General features: G+C 46.2%; 1 protein-coding gene across 2 annotated transcripts in view; it reads left to right on the plus strand.

Annotated features, from left to right (window-relative positions):
• The window catches only part of ASAP1 (ArfGAP with SH3 domain, ankyrin repeat and PH domain 1), a 354818-nt gene that overhangs the window by 298187 nt on the left and 40496 nt on the right, over window positions 1-16135 (plus strand). For both annotated transcript variants that reach the window (XM_059165613.1, XM_059165612.1), the window contains exons 16-22: window positions 4582-4745; window positions 6328-6461; window positions 7822-7913; window positions 13088-13274; window positions 13703-13788; window positions 15103-15218; window positions 15361-15428. In XM_059165613.1, coding sequence (XP_059021596.1) covers window positions 4582-4745; window positions 6328-6461; window positions 7822-7913; window positions 13088-13274; window positions 13703-13788; window positions 15103-15218; window positions 15361-15428 — 847 coding nt within the window. The remainder of the gene's footprint in view (window positions 1-4581; window positions 4746-6327; window positions 6462-7821; window positions 7914-13087; window positions 13275-13702; window positions 13789-15102; window positions 15219-15360; window positions 15429-16135) is intronic.

Here is a 16135-nt window from a genome sequence, read left to right on the forward strand (position 1 = left end):
CCCGAAGAGACTCCGGCTGTGCTAGAGGAGAAGACGGGGGCGGTGTGCTGCGGGAGCACGGGGACGCGCAGCCGCGTGCCTGCTTTTTGGGAGTGGTCCTCGGGGATGACTTCCAAGGGGAAGGGAAGCGGCCCGAGGCGGCTCAGGAAGGTGCGGGAAGGTTATAAATACTCTGTACTCTGGTTGCGGGTCCCACTGGCCTAGAAGCAGCAGGGAGGACTAGAAGGGAAACAGCTGATGGCTCGATGTCACTGATCTGGGGTTGGCCAACTGGGGAGTTGCTTGAGGAGAGAGAGCAGGAGAGCGGTCAGGAGGGCTGGCCTTCCACCCTCAGACTCGGGGTCGTACTTAGTGAGCTCATGTGATGCTTCATGCGCGTCAGACCTTGTGAGTCCTCACAACCCCAGAAAGCAAAGGCTCTTATCCCTAGTTCAAAAATGAAGGCACTGAGAGGCAGTGGGCCATGGTCACAGTCCCAGGATCCTCAGGGTCTTGTGGTTGAGTTGGGGAAGGAGGTCCTTGGGGTACAGTGGGTGTCTCATTGCCCACAGAGTAGGTGCTGGCTGTGAGCCCGCAGGGGCCCATAATCCTGTCAGTCACAGAGTTGGCTTACTTGGGCCCATTCTGCTGATGATTAAACAGACTAAGTGAGGTTAAGGGTCTACTTTGGACCTCAACACAAAATCGTAGATGTGTGCTCGGAATAGTGGCCCGAATGCCCACGTGGTTACGCCACTTCCAGTTCATCTCACTGATGACGTAAAGTGTTCAGCCACGTAGTGAGAGTCCACGGGCTGCAGGACTAGAACTCGGAGGGGACAGTTGAAGAGTCCAGACCATTACGTTTGACTTGACTTGGTTCACATCACTTGGTTTACTTTTAGAAAGTTCAGGCCCTCCTTTGTAAGACATGGGAACAACAGTGGGCCCTTGATTCAGGCCCCTTCTGGAAGGTAGCCTTGAACGGTGATGCGAGCAGACAAGCATCCCTGGTGGTGATGGGGCTTACTGGGTGCTGCTAGCAAAGGCCCAGGAGGCAGTCACCGGTGTGGGCATGTGTGATCTCCGGACATGTGTCCCATCAAGAATCTCCCGGACAGAATTCCAGAATCACCTTGGAATATTGCTTCCCCTTGGGTTTCACCCTTTCCTCCTTTTTTTTTCTTTTCCCTTCCCTAAACCCCTACATGGTAGAACAGGTAAGAGATGTGTGTGAGGCAGGGAATGCGTCCGCTTCTTTTTTGCTCATATCTTAAACCCAAGTTGTTAGTATTGTATTTACTCTGACTCACAAAGAACCCAGTCCCAGTTTGGTCGAAGAGGTATAGGCTTCTTGCCTGTGGACTTAGCACCCTTTAGTAGCGGGCTTGCTTGGCCCAGCCAGCAACTGCGCCACACCTGCACTTGGCCTTCGCTGGGGCTGGTGGTGGCAACAAGGGGCTTCGTTTTGAGTGATGTCGGAGGGAATGGCCTTCTGCAGAGAAAACACACACACACACACACCACCCCTCACCCCAGACGAGGCTTTGGTTCCTCATTGATTTCTGGGCTATGCAGAGAACATAAAGTTTCTTTCTCCTATGAAGGTGTCCAGTAGAATGAAATGTAGAAGACACTCTACAGGAGGAGGCGAGTCCCAGACGATGGGCAGCCGCATGTCTTGTTAGTAACAAGGAGACTATACGGGCGCCTGGGTGGCTTGGTTAAGTGGCTGCCTTCAGCTCAGGTCATGCTTTCAGGATCCTGGGATCGAGCCCGCATCGGGCTCCCTGTTTAGCAGAGAGCCTGCTTCTCTCTTTCCCTCTGCCTGCTGCTCTGCTTACCTGTGCTCTCTATCTCTCTATCAAATAAATAAATAAGATCTTCAAAAAAAAAAAAAAAGAAGAAGAAGAAGCAGGAGATTGTAGGTCTTGCTTGCAGGGCTTTGGGACTGAAGATAAAGTGCATAAAGTTCCTAGTCCAGAGCCAATGTTACTAATCCTGTAAACTCACAGAAACTTCAGAGTCTTAAAATACAATGGTGCATTATTTTCTTTCTTATACTTTGTGGTATGTCTGTTACTTTAAAATAATTTAAAAGTATATTTTTAATTGTCAGAAGTAGTTGCTTTAGTTCTTGATCTTTGAGATAGACAGTCCATTGCACCAAATTTGAATTACCCCTGCAGAAACTTAGTTGCCCTTAAAATATATACTTTATAATTATCAGTACCAAGTCCTTTATTTCTTTATCCTGATCTCTTGAGTGAGGTGGTAGATTTGGCTAATAAAGGAACCCCAGAAAGGGATGTGGGGAGGGGGGTGTCAGCAGCGTGTCTCCGTCCAGTGTGATACCCGTCCTGCTAGAGGACCTCAGGAGTCACAAACCTTTCTAGGCTTATGCTTTTTCATCTGTAAGGACTGTCAGCCCCTACCCCTACCACTCATGTTGTTGCTCGTTTAAAAAAAAAAAAAAAATTAAGTCCTTGGCATGCAGTAGGTCCTGGTATATTAGATAGCCAGAATATCATAATGCTTAAAAAAACAAAGCAGAGTCTCTGCACACAGAGTGAAAACTCCAGTAACACAATGCCACTGATTAAATGCACAATTGAGCCCAGTGTTTTGAATTGTTTTTAAGAAACCAATTTCTGGTTTTTAACTTGAAACTAAATGATAGGAAAAAAAATTCTTTAACTTAGAAGGTATTGAATCACATACACTACACACACACACACACACACACCCCACCCCATTCTTCGGCTGTTGGTTTTGCAGTGTTGCGTTCTGAGCAGCGCAGTGGAATGCTGGGCTGTGCGGGTGCATTTACAACAGGCGGGAGCTTTGCGCCTCCTGCCTTCACAGGCGTGCCTTGCAGTTTATGTGCCCCACGTAATTCGGTTTGATTTGTAATTCTCATTGCTGCAACTCTTATTCTAAACCTTTCGCGGAGAGCCCTTTGTGTCGTATCTGTGTCATCCCACAAGACACACAAAAAACCGAGTCTCTGTTCTGAACCTCTGTGCTCTCGGTGGGGGCGGTTATTAGCTATCTGCACGGTAGGCGAGAACAAACTGTGGTTTGGAAATGTTTTTCGTTTTCTTCTTTAAAAAAGATACTGGAGTGCTGGGGTGGCTCAGTCAGAGAAGTGTCTTGCCTTCAGCTCAGGTCATGATCGCAGGGTCTTGGGATCGAGTTCCACATCGGGCTCCCTGCTCCATGGGGAGCCTGCTTCTCCGTCTCCCTCTGCCTGCCACTCCCCTGCTTGTGCTCTCACTCACTCTCTCTCTCTCTCTCTCTCTGTCAAATAAGTAAATAAATTTTTTTTAATTAACATTTTTTTTTCTCATTCATGAAAGTAATACAGACCCATTATAGGTTTGGAAAATTATAGAAAGGCAGAGTCAAACAATCCATCTATCCATTATTCCTACAGAAAATTACTCAGAAAAAGCCAGTATTAACATTTTGGTGAATTTCCTTCTAGCCTTTTTCTTCCCCAAACAGAAGTATCTAAAACCCTCTATATCTCTAAATTTGGGATTATACCACATAAACAGTTTTTTCTTGTTTATATCACAAAACATTATATTGTGAGCATTTCCCCAGTGTCATCCAAAACTCAGTTGAAAACTTTGTCAACTATACTTGAATTCTAAAAGATCAATCTAGAAAAATTGGTTGAAAATTTAAATTTTAATACATGATTAACTATTCCACTCTCTGGTTATTTCCTGCTTTATTAATGGATCCTTGTTGTATATTTAGGTGGTTTGATGCTACACTGGTAGACGGCGGTTTTGTTCAGTTCATACTGTGGTCATGCTGCATATGTGATTTCATAGTCTGTACTTTTTTTAAAGATTTTATTTATTTATCTGACAGAGACATGGAGAGAGAGGGAACACAAGCAGGGGGAGTGGGAGAGGGAGAGGCAGGCTTCCCACCGAGGAGGGAGCCTGATACGGGGCTCAGTCCCAGGACTCCGAGATCATGACCTGAGCCGAAGGCAGACGCTTAGCAGCTGAGCCACCCAGGCGCCCCATAGTCTGTACTTTCTATTTCAGATTATTAACTTCAGCATGTTTGTTACTGTACCTTTGCCACAAGCATAAATTCTCAAAGCTGCTCATGAAATAAATACTCCTTCATTTTCAGATCCAAGCCCACCTTCCTCCCCCACAGTGGACCGCCAGAGAACAGATGCCTTCTGCTCAACTCTCTTGCCTTCTGTCCATTTTCCCCCAGTTCGTTCACATCCTTTCATTGGGCTGGTCCCGCGGCAGGTCCTCTCCATTCTGACGTTTGCTAGCTTCCGTCCAAATGGACGCGCGCACCTTGTCGGCTCTGCAGGCCCTCGGTGACGTGGACTCCATCTCTCCTCCGTCCCTCTCCCAGCTCTCATTTTCTCCAGCATGTTACTTCGCATTCTTTTAACTTTCTCTCTGGATTTAATGTCTTTCATTTTTTTCCTCACTTTATTGCTGGGGAGGGTAGGTGGGTCTTTCTTGGAAGTTCTTAACAAAAACAGCATTTTTTGCAGTGGAAGGAGAAAGCAGTGGCCTTGCTTTTACATCTCCTTCCTCTGGTTTTCAACAACAGATGGATATCCGTATTGACAAATAGCAAAGAAGAGGCCCTCACCATGGCCTTCCGTGGAGAGCAGAGCACGGGGGAGAACAGTCTGGAAGACCTGACGAAAGCCATCATTGAGGACGTCCAGCGGCTCCCTGGGAATGATGTCTGCTGCGATTGTGGCTCATCAGGTATTTGCCCCCAAACAGGAGCTGGCTTCTTCCACAGCCTTTCTCCTCCCACAGAGTAAACACGAGCTGTGTATTTAAATCCTTATCTCCACATGGACATAGGCACAGACCCACCACTACTTCCAACTTGAACGGTCCCACCCCTGAGCTGCTTTTACACCTGCTGTTCGCTCAGCCTGGAAAACTCCCACCTGCTCTCCTCAAGTGCCCCAAATGGCCACCTGCCCAGATGCTGCCAGTTAAATGAGCACCAGGGGCATACGGAGAGAGCCCTGGATGCAGAGTCCATCGTCCTGGTTTTGAATCACCAGCCTGCCACTCACGGCCTGGACGACCTCATGCCAGGTCCCTTTACCAGTCTCATCTTCGGTTTCTAGGGCTAAAATGGGATAATAGACCCCTGCTGTTACGAGGGCTCAGTGAAATGCTATATCTGAAATCGTCCCAACCCATTGTATTTTACTTTCCTTCCTTTCTGCTCAGTGAAAACTGCCCCCCAGCCTCTGTGTCACATGGGTGTCACCTTCCCCCAAGCTTCTGTTTTCAGGTAGCATCTGTATTACGTAGGTATGGACAGTAAGTAACGTGTGTTCCGTGCTTACATTGTAATATGGACTCTGCTAGTTGTTTTCGCTTTTCTCACTGAATCCTCGCAGATGCTCTGTGAGCAAGCTACTAATATCCTCAACATTTTACGGATGAGAAAAGTAGGGGACTCTGAGAAGTTAAGTGACCTCCCAAAGTCCTCCATCTAGTAGGGATCAGAGCATGGATGCAAACCCGTGGTTCTTAAGCATCATGATATCCTCCCTAATTGTTTTCCTTGTGGAAATGGACTTCCCCATACCCCATGCCTTGAGCAGCTCAGAGACAGGCCTCCTGGTTTCTGCCGTGCTCGGGTCTCGTTTCCTGTGAGTGACTCACACACCACATAGGATGTGGCAGAGGAGTCAGAACTCCTCGGGTACTGATCCCTCCAAAAGAAGCTTGCCACAGGGAGTGAACCCTGAAGGTTTTGGTGACAGGGGAACACTCATTCCCCCGTTGTGGAGTCCAAACAGCTTAGGTCTGTGAAAGAAGCCTTTGACGTTCAGGATTTACAGCTGTCTCGTTACCAGAAGGTGCTTGTGGAGAAGCCGTGACCAGGATGGTGCGTCAGTTCGGGTTGTAACTGGGAGGTTAATGGCAGCTTATGAACCGTGTCCCCGGAGCCGCACATCGGTCTATCCCTGCCGAGGATGATCACAGGGGCTGAGGGAGTATCTCTCACACAGATGTTTCATGGGACCTCACACGAAAAGTCATCACATTTTCACAAAAATAAAGAACTTAATTTTGTTTTTATTCAGTATTGAAAGAAAATTTTTAAAAATTTCTTTTAGCACCCATATTGCCCTCTGAAAAGCTGGTAATCTTCATATGAGCCCCTAGGCTGAGCTGCAAGCTTCCATGTCTAACATTTAAATCTTCCCCTTTAATTCTTAGCAAGTTTTGCTACTCTTGTTTTAGCTTCCTTTATAGTTAGCACACTAAAATTAGGGCGTGTTTGTTTCATTGTCTTCAAAATGTTCTTTCCACACAGAACCCACCTGGCTTTCAACCAACTTGGGTATTCTGACCTGTATAGAATGTTCTGGCATCCATAGGGAAATGGGGGTTCACATTTCTCGCATTCAGTCTTTGGAACTAGACAAATTAGGAACTTCTGAACTCTTGGTGAGTAGTGACCTGTACTCGGAAATGCATATTGTCGTAGATATATATAATACATGGCTTTGGAGTGTCCTGTTTGTGCTGAGTACAAAGAATTACAGTTCCTGAATTTTGTGAATTTGCATGAATATTTAAAATGTAAATTTTGTGGTATGTAATGTTGACTATTTCTATTTCCTTTCTAAAGAACTGGTGAGTCATACATTTCTATAATTAGTTCACCTAAACTGGCTTTTCTTCTGGGATGAGATTTTCAAAGCCGCCTTCTTCTTTCAGAATTAGTTTTTATGTGATTCACTGAAGAGCAGTGAAGGGAATTAGGTGTTAAACTCAGGTGATCACTTTACTTAGTGGCCTGGGTTACTAAAAATAGCTACTAAAGAGTCTGTCTCTGTTTTTACTGTTTGTAAGTTTGTAGACATCCCCATGATTCGAGAGTGGTCTGTTAGCTACCAGCCTTAAAGCCCATCACTTTTTAACCCGTAACTTCTTCTCAGCAATGATGGTCTGTGTTTGTGTGAGCCCCTGATTTTAGGAAGTAAGAAATTCAGGAAGTATCATACTAATGCTTAACTCCCTGATTCATATCAGGATTAGAGGAAGAAAAGGCTCTGAGCTTACAGCTAACACATTCTTCTTGAGTGTGGAAGTGGAGCCACTCCCTCTCCTTGACTTAAGCTGATGACACCCCATTGACAACTAGAAACAGGAAGAGCAAATCCTGAACACTTGCTGGGTGATAAACGCAAGATTTCCCCACAGAGACCTGAGAGCGTGAACGTTTCCTAAGCCTTGCCTTGCTCCCCAAATGATCTGAGTGACCAGAGGCCCTTCAGGACAAATTTTCCTGGAAGGGTCTTGAACCCAAAAGCAGAATGCTTCCTGTAGCATTTTTATGTGTATCCCAGATACAAAGGAATCCACCTCCTTCTCTGCTCAGTCTAAAAATGAGATATGATAGAGATTGAAAAACAGTTGTTGCCTTTAAGCATTTAACCTGGGTTCACGTGTGTAACCTGCTGTCTCATCTCAGAGTATGTGGGGGGAGGGCATATTCTATGCTATTCTAGCATTTATTACATGGTTTTTGTTAAAATCCTTGTTTTTTCTGATCAGTGGCCCCATGAGTCTGTTGCTTCTGCAGGAAGGAATGTGGTTTACCCCTTTATTTCCAGCACCCTGAAATTCCATGCCTGGCACATAGTAGGTGCTCGGCGAATATTTGTTGACCAGATGTATGGATGGTTTATATCTTGAGTCAAATGAGGGAGAGATACATATTCCAAAATCTCAAAAGCAAGTAATAGGAAACTTTTAAACTCAGAGTAAAGAGTGGCTGTATTGTGTTTTGTTTATGTTACAGCTGGCCAAGAATGTAGGAAACAATAGTTTTAATGATATTATGGAAGCGAATTTACCCAGCCCCTCAACAAAGCCCACCCCTTCAAGTGATATGTAAGTACTTCTAATATACTGAATTCTTTACCATTCTATAATTGTTTTCTTGTCCGCACAGACAATGTCTTAATTGTTATGGTGTTTTTTCCCAGAGGAAACCCCAATAGGAGGAAAACACAGAGCAAAGAAAAGTATTTTGGAATGCACTTCTGGAGTGCACAAATTACGCTCACTGACATGGTTCCCTAGGTAGCTGCTGCTCTCTATGGAAGTGGTTCTCTCTAAGTCATGCCATAGTGTGATAAACAGGACACAGATAGAAGCGATGGCCCGTTCCAATTAGATGGGGAAAGTCCAGACTCTTACCAGTGAGGCTGTAGGGAGCAGTCTCTCTCAGGTGTTGCTGGGGGTGTGCTAGTGGCCCCTTGCCCAGGAGGAGCAAAATACCCATATTTATCACAGTCATTGATGTATTTACTTTCTGACTTTGCTGAGCTACTTGTGGGAATTGACTCCTGATCTGTAATAGGAAAAGATGAGGAACAAAACAAACATGTATCTGTAGGTCTCCGATAAATTAGTTTGCGGTGCAGCCACACAGCAAAACACTGTGCAGATGTAAAAAGAATAAGGAGTCTGCTTACATCCCGACGTGGGACGATCTCCATTAGGAATTACCATCAGGTAGAAAAGCAAGGTGCGGAGCCCTGTACCACATATGCTGCCTTCAGGTCAGAAGGGTGGGTCAGAACCACATCAAAGTGTATTATTTGTGTATACGTGAAGAAACACGGGCACAGGAGACAGAAAAGTGCAAGAGACCTTCTCAGTAAACAGTTTGGGGCATCATTTTTATTTTGGTGTCCTGTGAATCTTTAAACCTATTTAAAAATTTTTCACATTGAATTTACACTTAAACTTTTTAAATACTGTGCATGAATAGGAAGACAGCTTCTACTAATTCCAGCTCTACTGAGCAGGGGAGCTTCTGGGACACAGACGCCCACCTGAATGTCCACCAAGCCCCTCCTTGGTCGTTCCTCAGGCACCACATCTGCCGAGCACTGAAACTGTTACGAGCCACGTGGAAGAAATGTGGTGTTTTCACTCTGAAATCATGAGATGGTGTCTCCCAGCAGGCCTCTCGGCAGTGGTCTTTCCTTGAATTCAGCAAATGAGTGCTGTCTGCTCACTGCTTGCCTCATGGTCGGTCACGTACTGGGGGAACTAGCTGTCAGCTCTGTCCTTGTGGTGCCTGCCATCTGGAGAGGAAGGTGGCTGTAAACCAAGAAGTTAGTCACGGCGTGAAAGGGTCACCAGAGAAGAGTCAGGGAAGCTGGTTGCATATTTAATACCCTAACCTAATCTCAGGGCGTCGGGCTTAACAACAGTGTTTCAGCTCTGTTCTAGCGCAGAAACACCTTGGATTCCTTTCACACGCATGAGCACAAATTACACTGAGAAGTAAGGCTTTCTAGAAGTGAATGTGATCACGGAGCAGCCACACAGAAACACGATCTGAAGGCACGCCGCAGACCGGGTGGCAGTAAGCGCGCACATACCCAGTGCAGTCGCGCCTCCGCCAGCAGTCTGACGTATTTTGGGCCCACACCTCAGAGGCATCATTTTATGATAAACCTCATCACAGCATGGATTTATATTTCCTCTTGCTCACAAGGGAGGTGGCCTGCTCTTGCCGTCTGTTTTCCAACCTCATGTGGTCGTCTGGCCTCTGTCGGACCTTCCCTTCAAAATGCTTGTGATTCTGCAGAATCTCTAATAGAGTGATTAAGGTTCCAAACTACTGGAGCCCAGATCCTGGCTCTGTCAATTCTGAACCGTGATCTGGGGCAAGTGACCCCACCTGTCTGTGCCAACCTCCTAGGGTGTGGTAAGAACGGAAGGGGTTAAGTGAAAAGTGCTTCGAGCAGCTCCCAGCCTAGAGGGAGAACCACGTAAGGATTCACCATGACTGTCCCCACCACCAAGACCACAGTCTTCATCACGGTCCTCTTATTTAGCCAGCAGCCTTGAGGAACAAAGCAGGTCCCCTATGACACACTGTTCACTCACTCACTATTACTAAGCAACGTCTGTGTTCCTAGCACACGTAAGTGCCGATGATGCAGTAGTGAACACGACAGCTCCTGTCCTGCATTCTGACTGTGGAGAGGAGGACATGGAGATTGGTAATGGACACTCTGAAGAAAACCCAAAAGGATAAGGGGGTGAAGCATAGAAGGCATTGTCCTTGGGATGGTCAAGGATCTCTGAGGACTTCACGTCGGATGAAGATCTAGAGATACGAAGGACATGCTTGGGGTGCAGGGTGAGGGGAGCGGGCCTGGCAGGGGGAACAGTGGTTGTGGGCACATTCACACAGTAACAAGAAGGTAGGTGTGGCCGGAGGGGACTGAGCTAGAACAGTGGCAGCCGATGCCACGCAAAATGGAGGTGGGACCAGGTCTCGGAGGGCCTTGTAAGTCATGAATGTTTGGGGATTTTATTCTCTATATGATGAGAAGGCTTTAAACAGAGGGAGTGACCAGAATGCTGCTGAACACCTTACCGTGCGTAGCACAGTGCCATGACAGAGAATCGTCCAGCCACAGTGTCATCAGGGCTGAGGCCGAAAAAGCCGGCAGTGGCCGGTACGGGAAGGGCAGTTGGAGGAGCGGTGCAAACAGAAACCCAGGAGAAGCTTACACCAGGCCCACAGAGAGCCACAGTGATGTGAACCAAGACAGTAGCTGGGAAGGGGTGGAAAGTAGTTGAATTCTCCTTATGTTTTGAAGAGAGAGCCAGCAGGATTTGCTAATCACTTCAAACACAGAACATTTCATTAAACTGTCCAGATGACACCTAAGGTTCGGGCCTGAGCATCTCGATAAGTAGGTAGTACCAGTGTCTGCCCCAGGGGTGGTGGGAAGGACCAGGTCTAGTGGGGACACAGGGCAAGCTTTTGTCAGCCATCGGCAGAGCTGTGGTGTCAGATTTCAGACAAGTCCATTTCCCACCCTCCCTGCGGCCCTGTCCCGTGTCAGAAAGTTTTCTGTGCCCCGGGCTGCAGCCGAGTGCCCGGAAAGAGTTAAACATCCTGCCTGTGGAGAGCGCAGGGAATTCTGCAGCTGCGGAAGTAGAGACCCAGGGCTGGAGGTGCTCGTCAGGGTGTCCTGGGGCATCCCCCAGGTACTCCCATGATACCTGAGTGTCCTTAGCATCATTTCTGCCAAATTATTTTGCAACATCTGCATGACACTCCAGTGCCAGGAAGCCTCCACAGACACCGTTGTCTCAGACTTACCTCCCATGGCTTCCTGCCCTTGATCCTCGCTCTGCCGTCTTGGGTGATACTAGAAAGGAAGCTTCTGTATGAACCCATAGCCATGTGTCCTTCTTCGTTCGTACCTACTCTTGCTTCCCTGGAAGGCAGAGGACTGGTACGACTACTGACATTTCCCAGATGAGGAAACAGGCAAAGCTTGACCCAAGGTCGTACGGATAGCATCTGATGTCGGAATTGAATCAAGCCATTTCATTCTTAAATCCAGTACTCCGCCCATCACACAGTGGCTGCCTTTCAAACTTTTTTAAAGTTGTGTGCAGTGGGAGACCAGAAGCCGGGCTTAGGCCAGTCTCTCAGGTGTCTGGAAGTCCTCCAACTTGTCACGCCATGGCCATCTTAAAAGGACTTTGACCTAAGTATAAAGGACACCTGTGAAAATAAGATCTTGGTCACTGAGCAGCATCTGCAGGTCACCAAAGGTGGTGTGCTGCCATCAATCAGCTCCCGCCTTCACTGCAGACCCAGAAGGAAAGGAGGCATCAGCTTGATTTTTTTTTTTTTAATTTTTAAATCTAAAAATTTTATTTTTTTTTAATTTTTTTATTCATTTATATGACAAAGATCACAAGTAGGCAGAGAGGCAGGCAGGGGGGGGGGTGGGAAGCAGACTCCCTGCTGAGCAGAGAGCCCAATTTGGGTCTCGATCCTAGGACCCTGGGATCATGACCTGAGCCGAAGGCAGAGGCTTTAAACCGCTGAGGCACCCAGACTCCCCATCAGCTTGATTTTAAACAGTGATGTCTGGCTGTGGGATTGGGGCGGGAGAGGGGACAGCAGCAACCTCCATAGGTGCGATAGGTTTTTCTGAACAAGAAATCTTGTGTCCCATGAGTTAGAGCTTTCTCAGAAAGAAGAAAGTACCTGGTAGGTGCTGTATATTCTTTAATCCAAAATACGCCAATAAGTTATTCTCCACATTTTCAGATGAGAAAGCTGAAGCTTCTGAAGATGAAGCTGTTTGCCCAAGGTCGCACAGCCATTGTGCTGTTAGAACTAGGATTTGAATCCACAGTCCACTGACTGCTTTTTCATTGAGTGGCTCATGTAACTGGGAACATCGTGGGATAAGCTCAGGGGTGGCTGGTGCCAGTAGCATCTGGACCCTAGCTCGCTCGCCCAACTCTTCTTTCCTTTCCTCTGAGCGGACTTCTGTCTCAGCCTTTTTGCCAAAAGTGGCAGAAGTAACGATCGGGCCACTTAGGTCAGATACTCACACCAGCAGCTGCGAGGTGGGCGCAGTCCCGGAGCCTGGGACAGAACTGCAGGCAGAGAAAGGACAAGTTCTTAAAGAGACATGCACACGCCCCCTCGGACTGGGGGAGTGCTACCGTGACAGTCTCCTGCTCCCAGCTGAGCCTGCAGGAAGGACAACTCCCCTTCATTCTGGAGTTTGGTTGTTGGCCTGTGGGAGCGAATTTAAAGACCGCCTTCGTGAGCCTCAGACTCCTTACCTGTTAAAATAGGGAGTTGTGCCAGATGACTAAACTTTTTACAGCGAAGCTCTGGAAACATCATTGGTCTTTTGGAATTGTTGTTTTAAAATTTCTTAATTTCTTTGTGTGCTTCTGGGCATCTGAATTTGACGTAGTACACAGCCGATTTCTCAAGCTGTTGCTCAAGGTGGAAAAGAAGTCTTCTATGATCTGGGTGCCCATTAATTTTGTGACTATATATTGTTTGCACATATTCTAGCAAATGTATGAATCAGTTTCTTCATCCTGTCTGTGAGGTGATAATTTGGTCTAAAACCTGGTTTGTTTAAATCCTGAAAGGAGCCTAGGAGAGCATATCTCACTTCAAAGAGAATTGTTTTTCAGGAAAATGTCAGTTTTTCTTAGCTCGTAGAAAAAAAAATCTTTGTTCATATTGCTCTGCTCTGTTTCAGGACTGTGCGAAAAGAATATATCACTGCGAAGTATGTAGATCATAGGTTTTCAAGGAAGGCCTGTTCGTCTTCATCAGCTAAGCTGAATGAATTGCTCGAGGCCATCAAATCCAGGGATTTACTTGCACTAATTCAAGTCTATGCAGAGGGAGTAGAGCTCATGGAACCACTGCTGGAACCCGGACAGGTAAGGCTCCACTGAAATCATACAATAAAAAAGGAATGTGGAGAATGAGTTTAAAAAATAATGAGATTCAGGGCCCCTGGGTGGCTCAGTTGTTAGGACTCTGCTTTCCTGCCTTCTTTCAGCTCAGGTCACATCCCAGGGTGGTCCTGGGATTGAGCCCCGCATCGGGCTCCCTGCTCAGCAGGAAGCCTGCTTCTCCCTCTCCTACTCCTCCTGCTTATCCCCCCTGCCATCAAATAAATAAATAAATAAGCCTTTTAAAAAAAAATGAAATTCTAATACATTGAGTGACCATGTCTAAATCAGGACAATTTGAAAGTAAATGGGTACTATTAGTAATTACTTTCAGGTAACTGATGTGAATAAAGCTGCTGTAGGTAAAGTAGGACATGCGATTACCCTACTTATCCTCATCCTGTCCTTTTCAGGAGCTCGGGGAGACAGCCCTGCATCTTGCCGTCCGAACTGCAGATCAGACATCTCTTCACTTGGTTGACTTCCTTGTACAAAACTGGTATGGTTTTCATTTTTCTCTGAATACGACTTGTAAGTTAACACAAACCAGTCTTCTCAGGGACCCAGATCAGGAATCAACAAGATTTTTATAAAGAACTCAGTACTATTTAGGCTTTGCAGACCATGAGGTCTCTGTCACAGCTATTCAGCTCTACCGTATAGTGTGAAAGGAGCCATAGACTATATGAAGATGAGTGAGCATGGCCATGTTCCAATAAAGCTTTATTTATAAAAACAAATGTAGGGCCAGACATGGCCTATGGGCTATAGTTTGGCAACCCTTGGCATAGAAGGATGTAAAATCCTGTCTCGGTCAAAACTTGCTGGATTAGAGAAGATTGAAAGAGGGAAGACTTAATAGCACAGGTCAACAGGATCTGTGAGTTTTCATTGATCATAAGTTCATTATAAAACTACAGTGTCAGGGTGCTTAGGTTGCTCAGTCAGTTAAGTATCTGTCTTTAGCTCAGGTTATGATCCTGAGGTCCTGGGACCGAGCTCCATGTTGGACTCCCTGCTCAGCAGACCCTTCCCCATCCCCACTGATGCTCTCACTTTCTCTCAAATAAATAAAATCTTAAAAAAAAAAAAGAAAGAAAGAAAGAAAGAAAGAAAAAAACTACAGTGTGTGTGCCTGACTCAGTAGGTAATTCAGATTTGGGACATACTAATAAGACTACAATACTGAACACAGGAAGTTTGGACTTGGCTCTATTCTTCACTGGGTAGTTCTGTAAGCCACAGATTATTAGGAGGAAGTGTAGCTCATCCAAAGGCGAATGGTCAAAATAGCAAGGGAATTTGAACCCACATATGAAATATGGTGCCTGGACACAAGCCCCGTATAAATGTCCACACGTCCTCCTTAGAGGTAGTACAGTGTGGTAGTTAAGAGTGTTGGCTCTGGGACAGGCTGCCTTTTTTCAAATCCCTGCTCTGTCTTCCATGCCCTGATAGTGTCAAAAGCAGGTACTTCATCCTCTTTGTGCCTTGGTATTTTCATCTGTAAAACAAAGGTGCTCATAAGCTACCCCACTGGGTGGTCATGAAGATTTAATGAACCAAGGTACATAAAAGCTGAGAGGGTCCCATAAGGAGGCACTCAAGCAGTGCTGGCTTGTGCTGTCGTTAGTTGGCTTATAAACGTGGGTGCAATGTTAGCAGCACCCTAGCTTGCCCTGCTTGTAAGTAGGTCTCAAGCTTGACTCCATTGTTTGCACAGAAATACGTGGTTAATCTGTAGTCTTAAATTATTTATGTCCTATTTAAATCATATTTTAAGTTATACTTTTTTCTGATCATATTTTTTCAGTGGGAACCTGGATAAACAGACGGCCCTGGGCAACACGGCTCTACACTACTGCAGTATGTACAGTAAACCCGAGTGTTTAAAGCTGCTGCTCAGGAGTAAGCCCACCGTGGGCGTCGGTAAGAGTGTGACCCGGTGTGTTAGTAACAGGGGTCAGCATCCGGTTGGCTAAAACCAAGACGATAATGATTTGTTATTGTCCGGAGCCTTTTCAAGGTCTATCTGAGATAATTATGCAGTTTTCTTTTCTCTCTGTTATAGTGAACCAGGCTGGGGAGACTGCCCTGGACATAGCAAAGAGATTAAAAGCTACCCAGTGTGAAGATCTGGTAAGCAAAACGGAGGTGGGGCATCCGTTAGACACCAGCTGCTTTGGAGTGTCGTTCTCAGAAACTGGAGTTGGGATAGAAGAAACAGATGCATCTTTCTGAACATCGACTAAAGGAATTCAGACAAGCACTAGGTCTCCATTTGAAAAGGGGGTAGAATGATGGATTTGCCATTCCTGTGTCTTTTCAGTACCCTTACGACATAGGAGCTAAAAGGCATTTGAGAGAGACGATTACCAGACAGGCTTGTGAATTAAGGTCATGCTTTTTATATGCCAGACCCTTAGGCTTTCACTGCAGCTCAGTAGTAAAGAAGAATTATTTGGAAGCCAATTCCAAAAATTGGGCAAGTCAAGTTCAGCGTATAATGATTTTCAAAATGTTAAATGCATGGCTTCCCCCACCAGCCCCATATTTCTGGTCTCGTTGGATCTCTCCTATCCCTCTGGGCCTTAGCATAGCGTGGTTCTCTTACTGGTGGGGAAGGATGAGGCAGGAAAGGTAAGTTCCATCCCCTTGAGTTTCCGCCCAGCGCCGGCTGCAGGCCAGCAGTTGTAAGTTTCTGTTCCTACAAGAACCCTGTGAGAAAGCTACAGTGCTCCCTGCCACCATCTCATGGAGAAGAAAAGTGGGCCACGGATCGAACCGGGACTGTCTGACTTAAAGGGCTTACATCTCTTACTTCACTAACTCTGATTTTGCCTTCC

Source organism: Mustela lutreola, chromosome 3 (genome assembly GCF_030435805.1).
Source record: "Mustela lutreola isolate mMusLut2 chromosome 3, mMusLut2.pri, whole genome shotgun sequence".
Classification (NCBI taxonomy): domain Eukaryota; kingdom Metazoa; phylum Chordata; class Mammalia; order Carnivora; family Mustelidae; genus Mustela; species Mustela lutreola.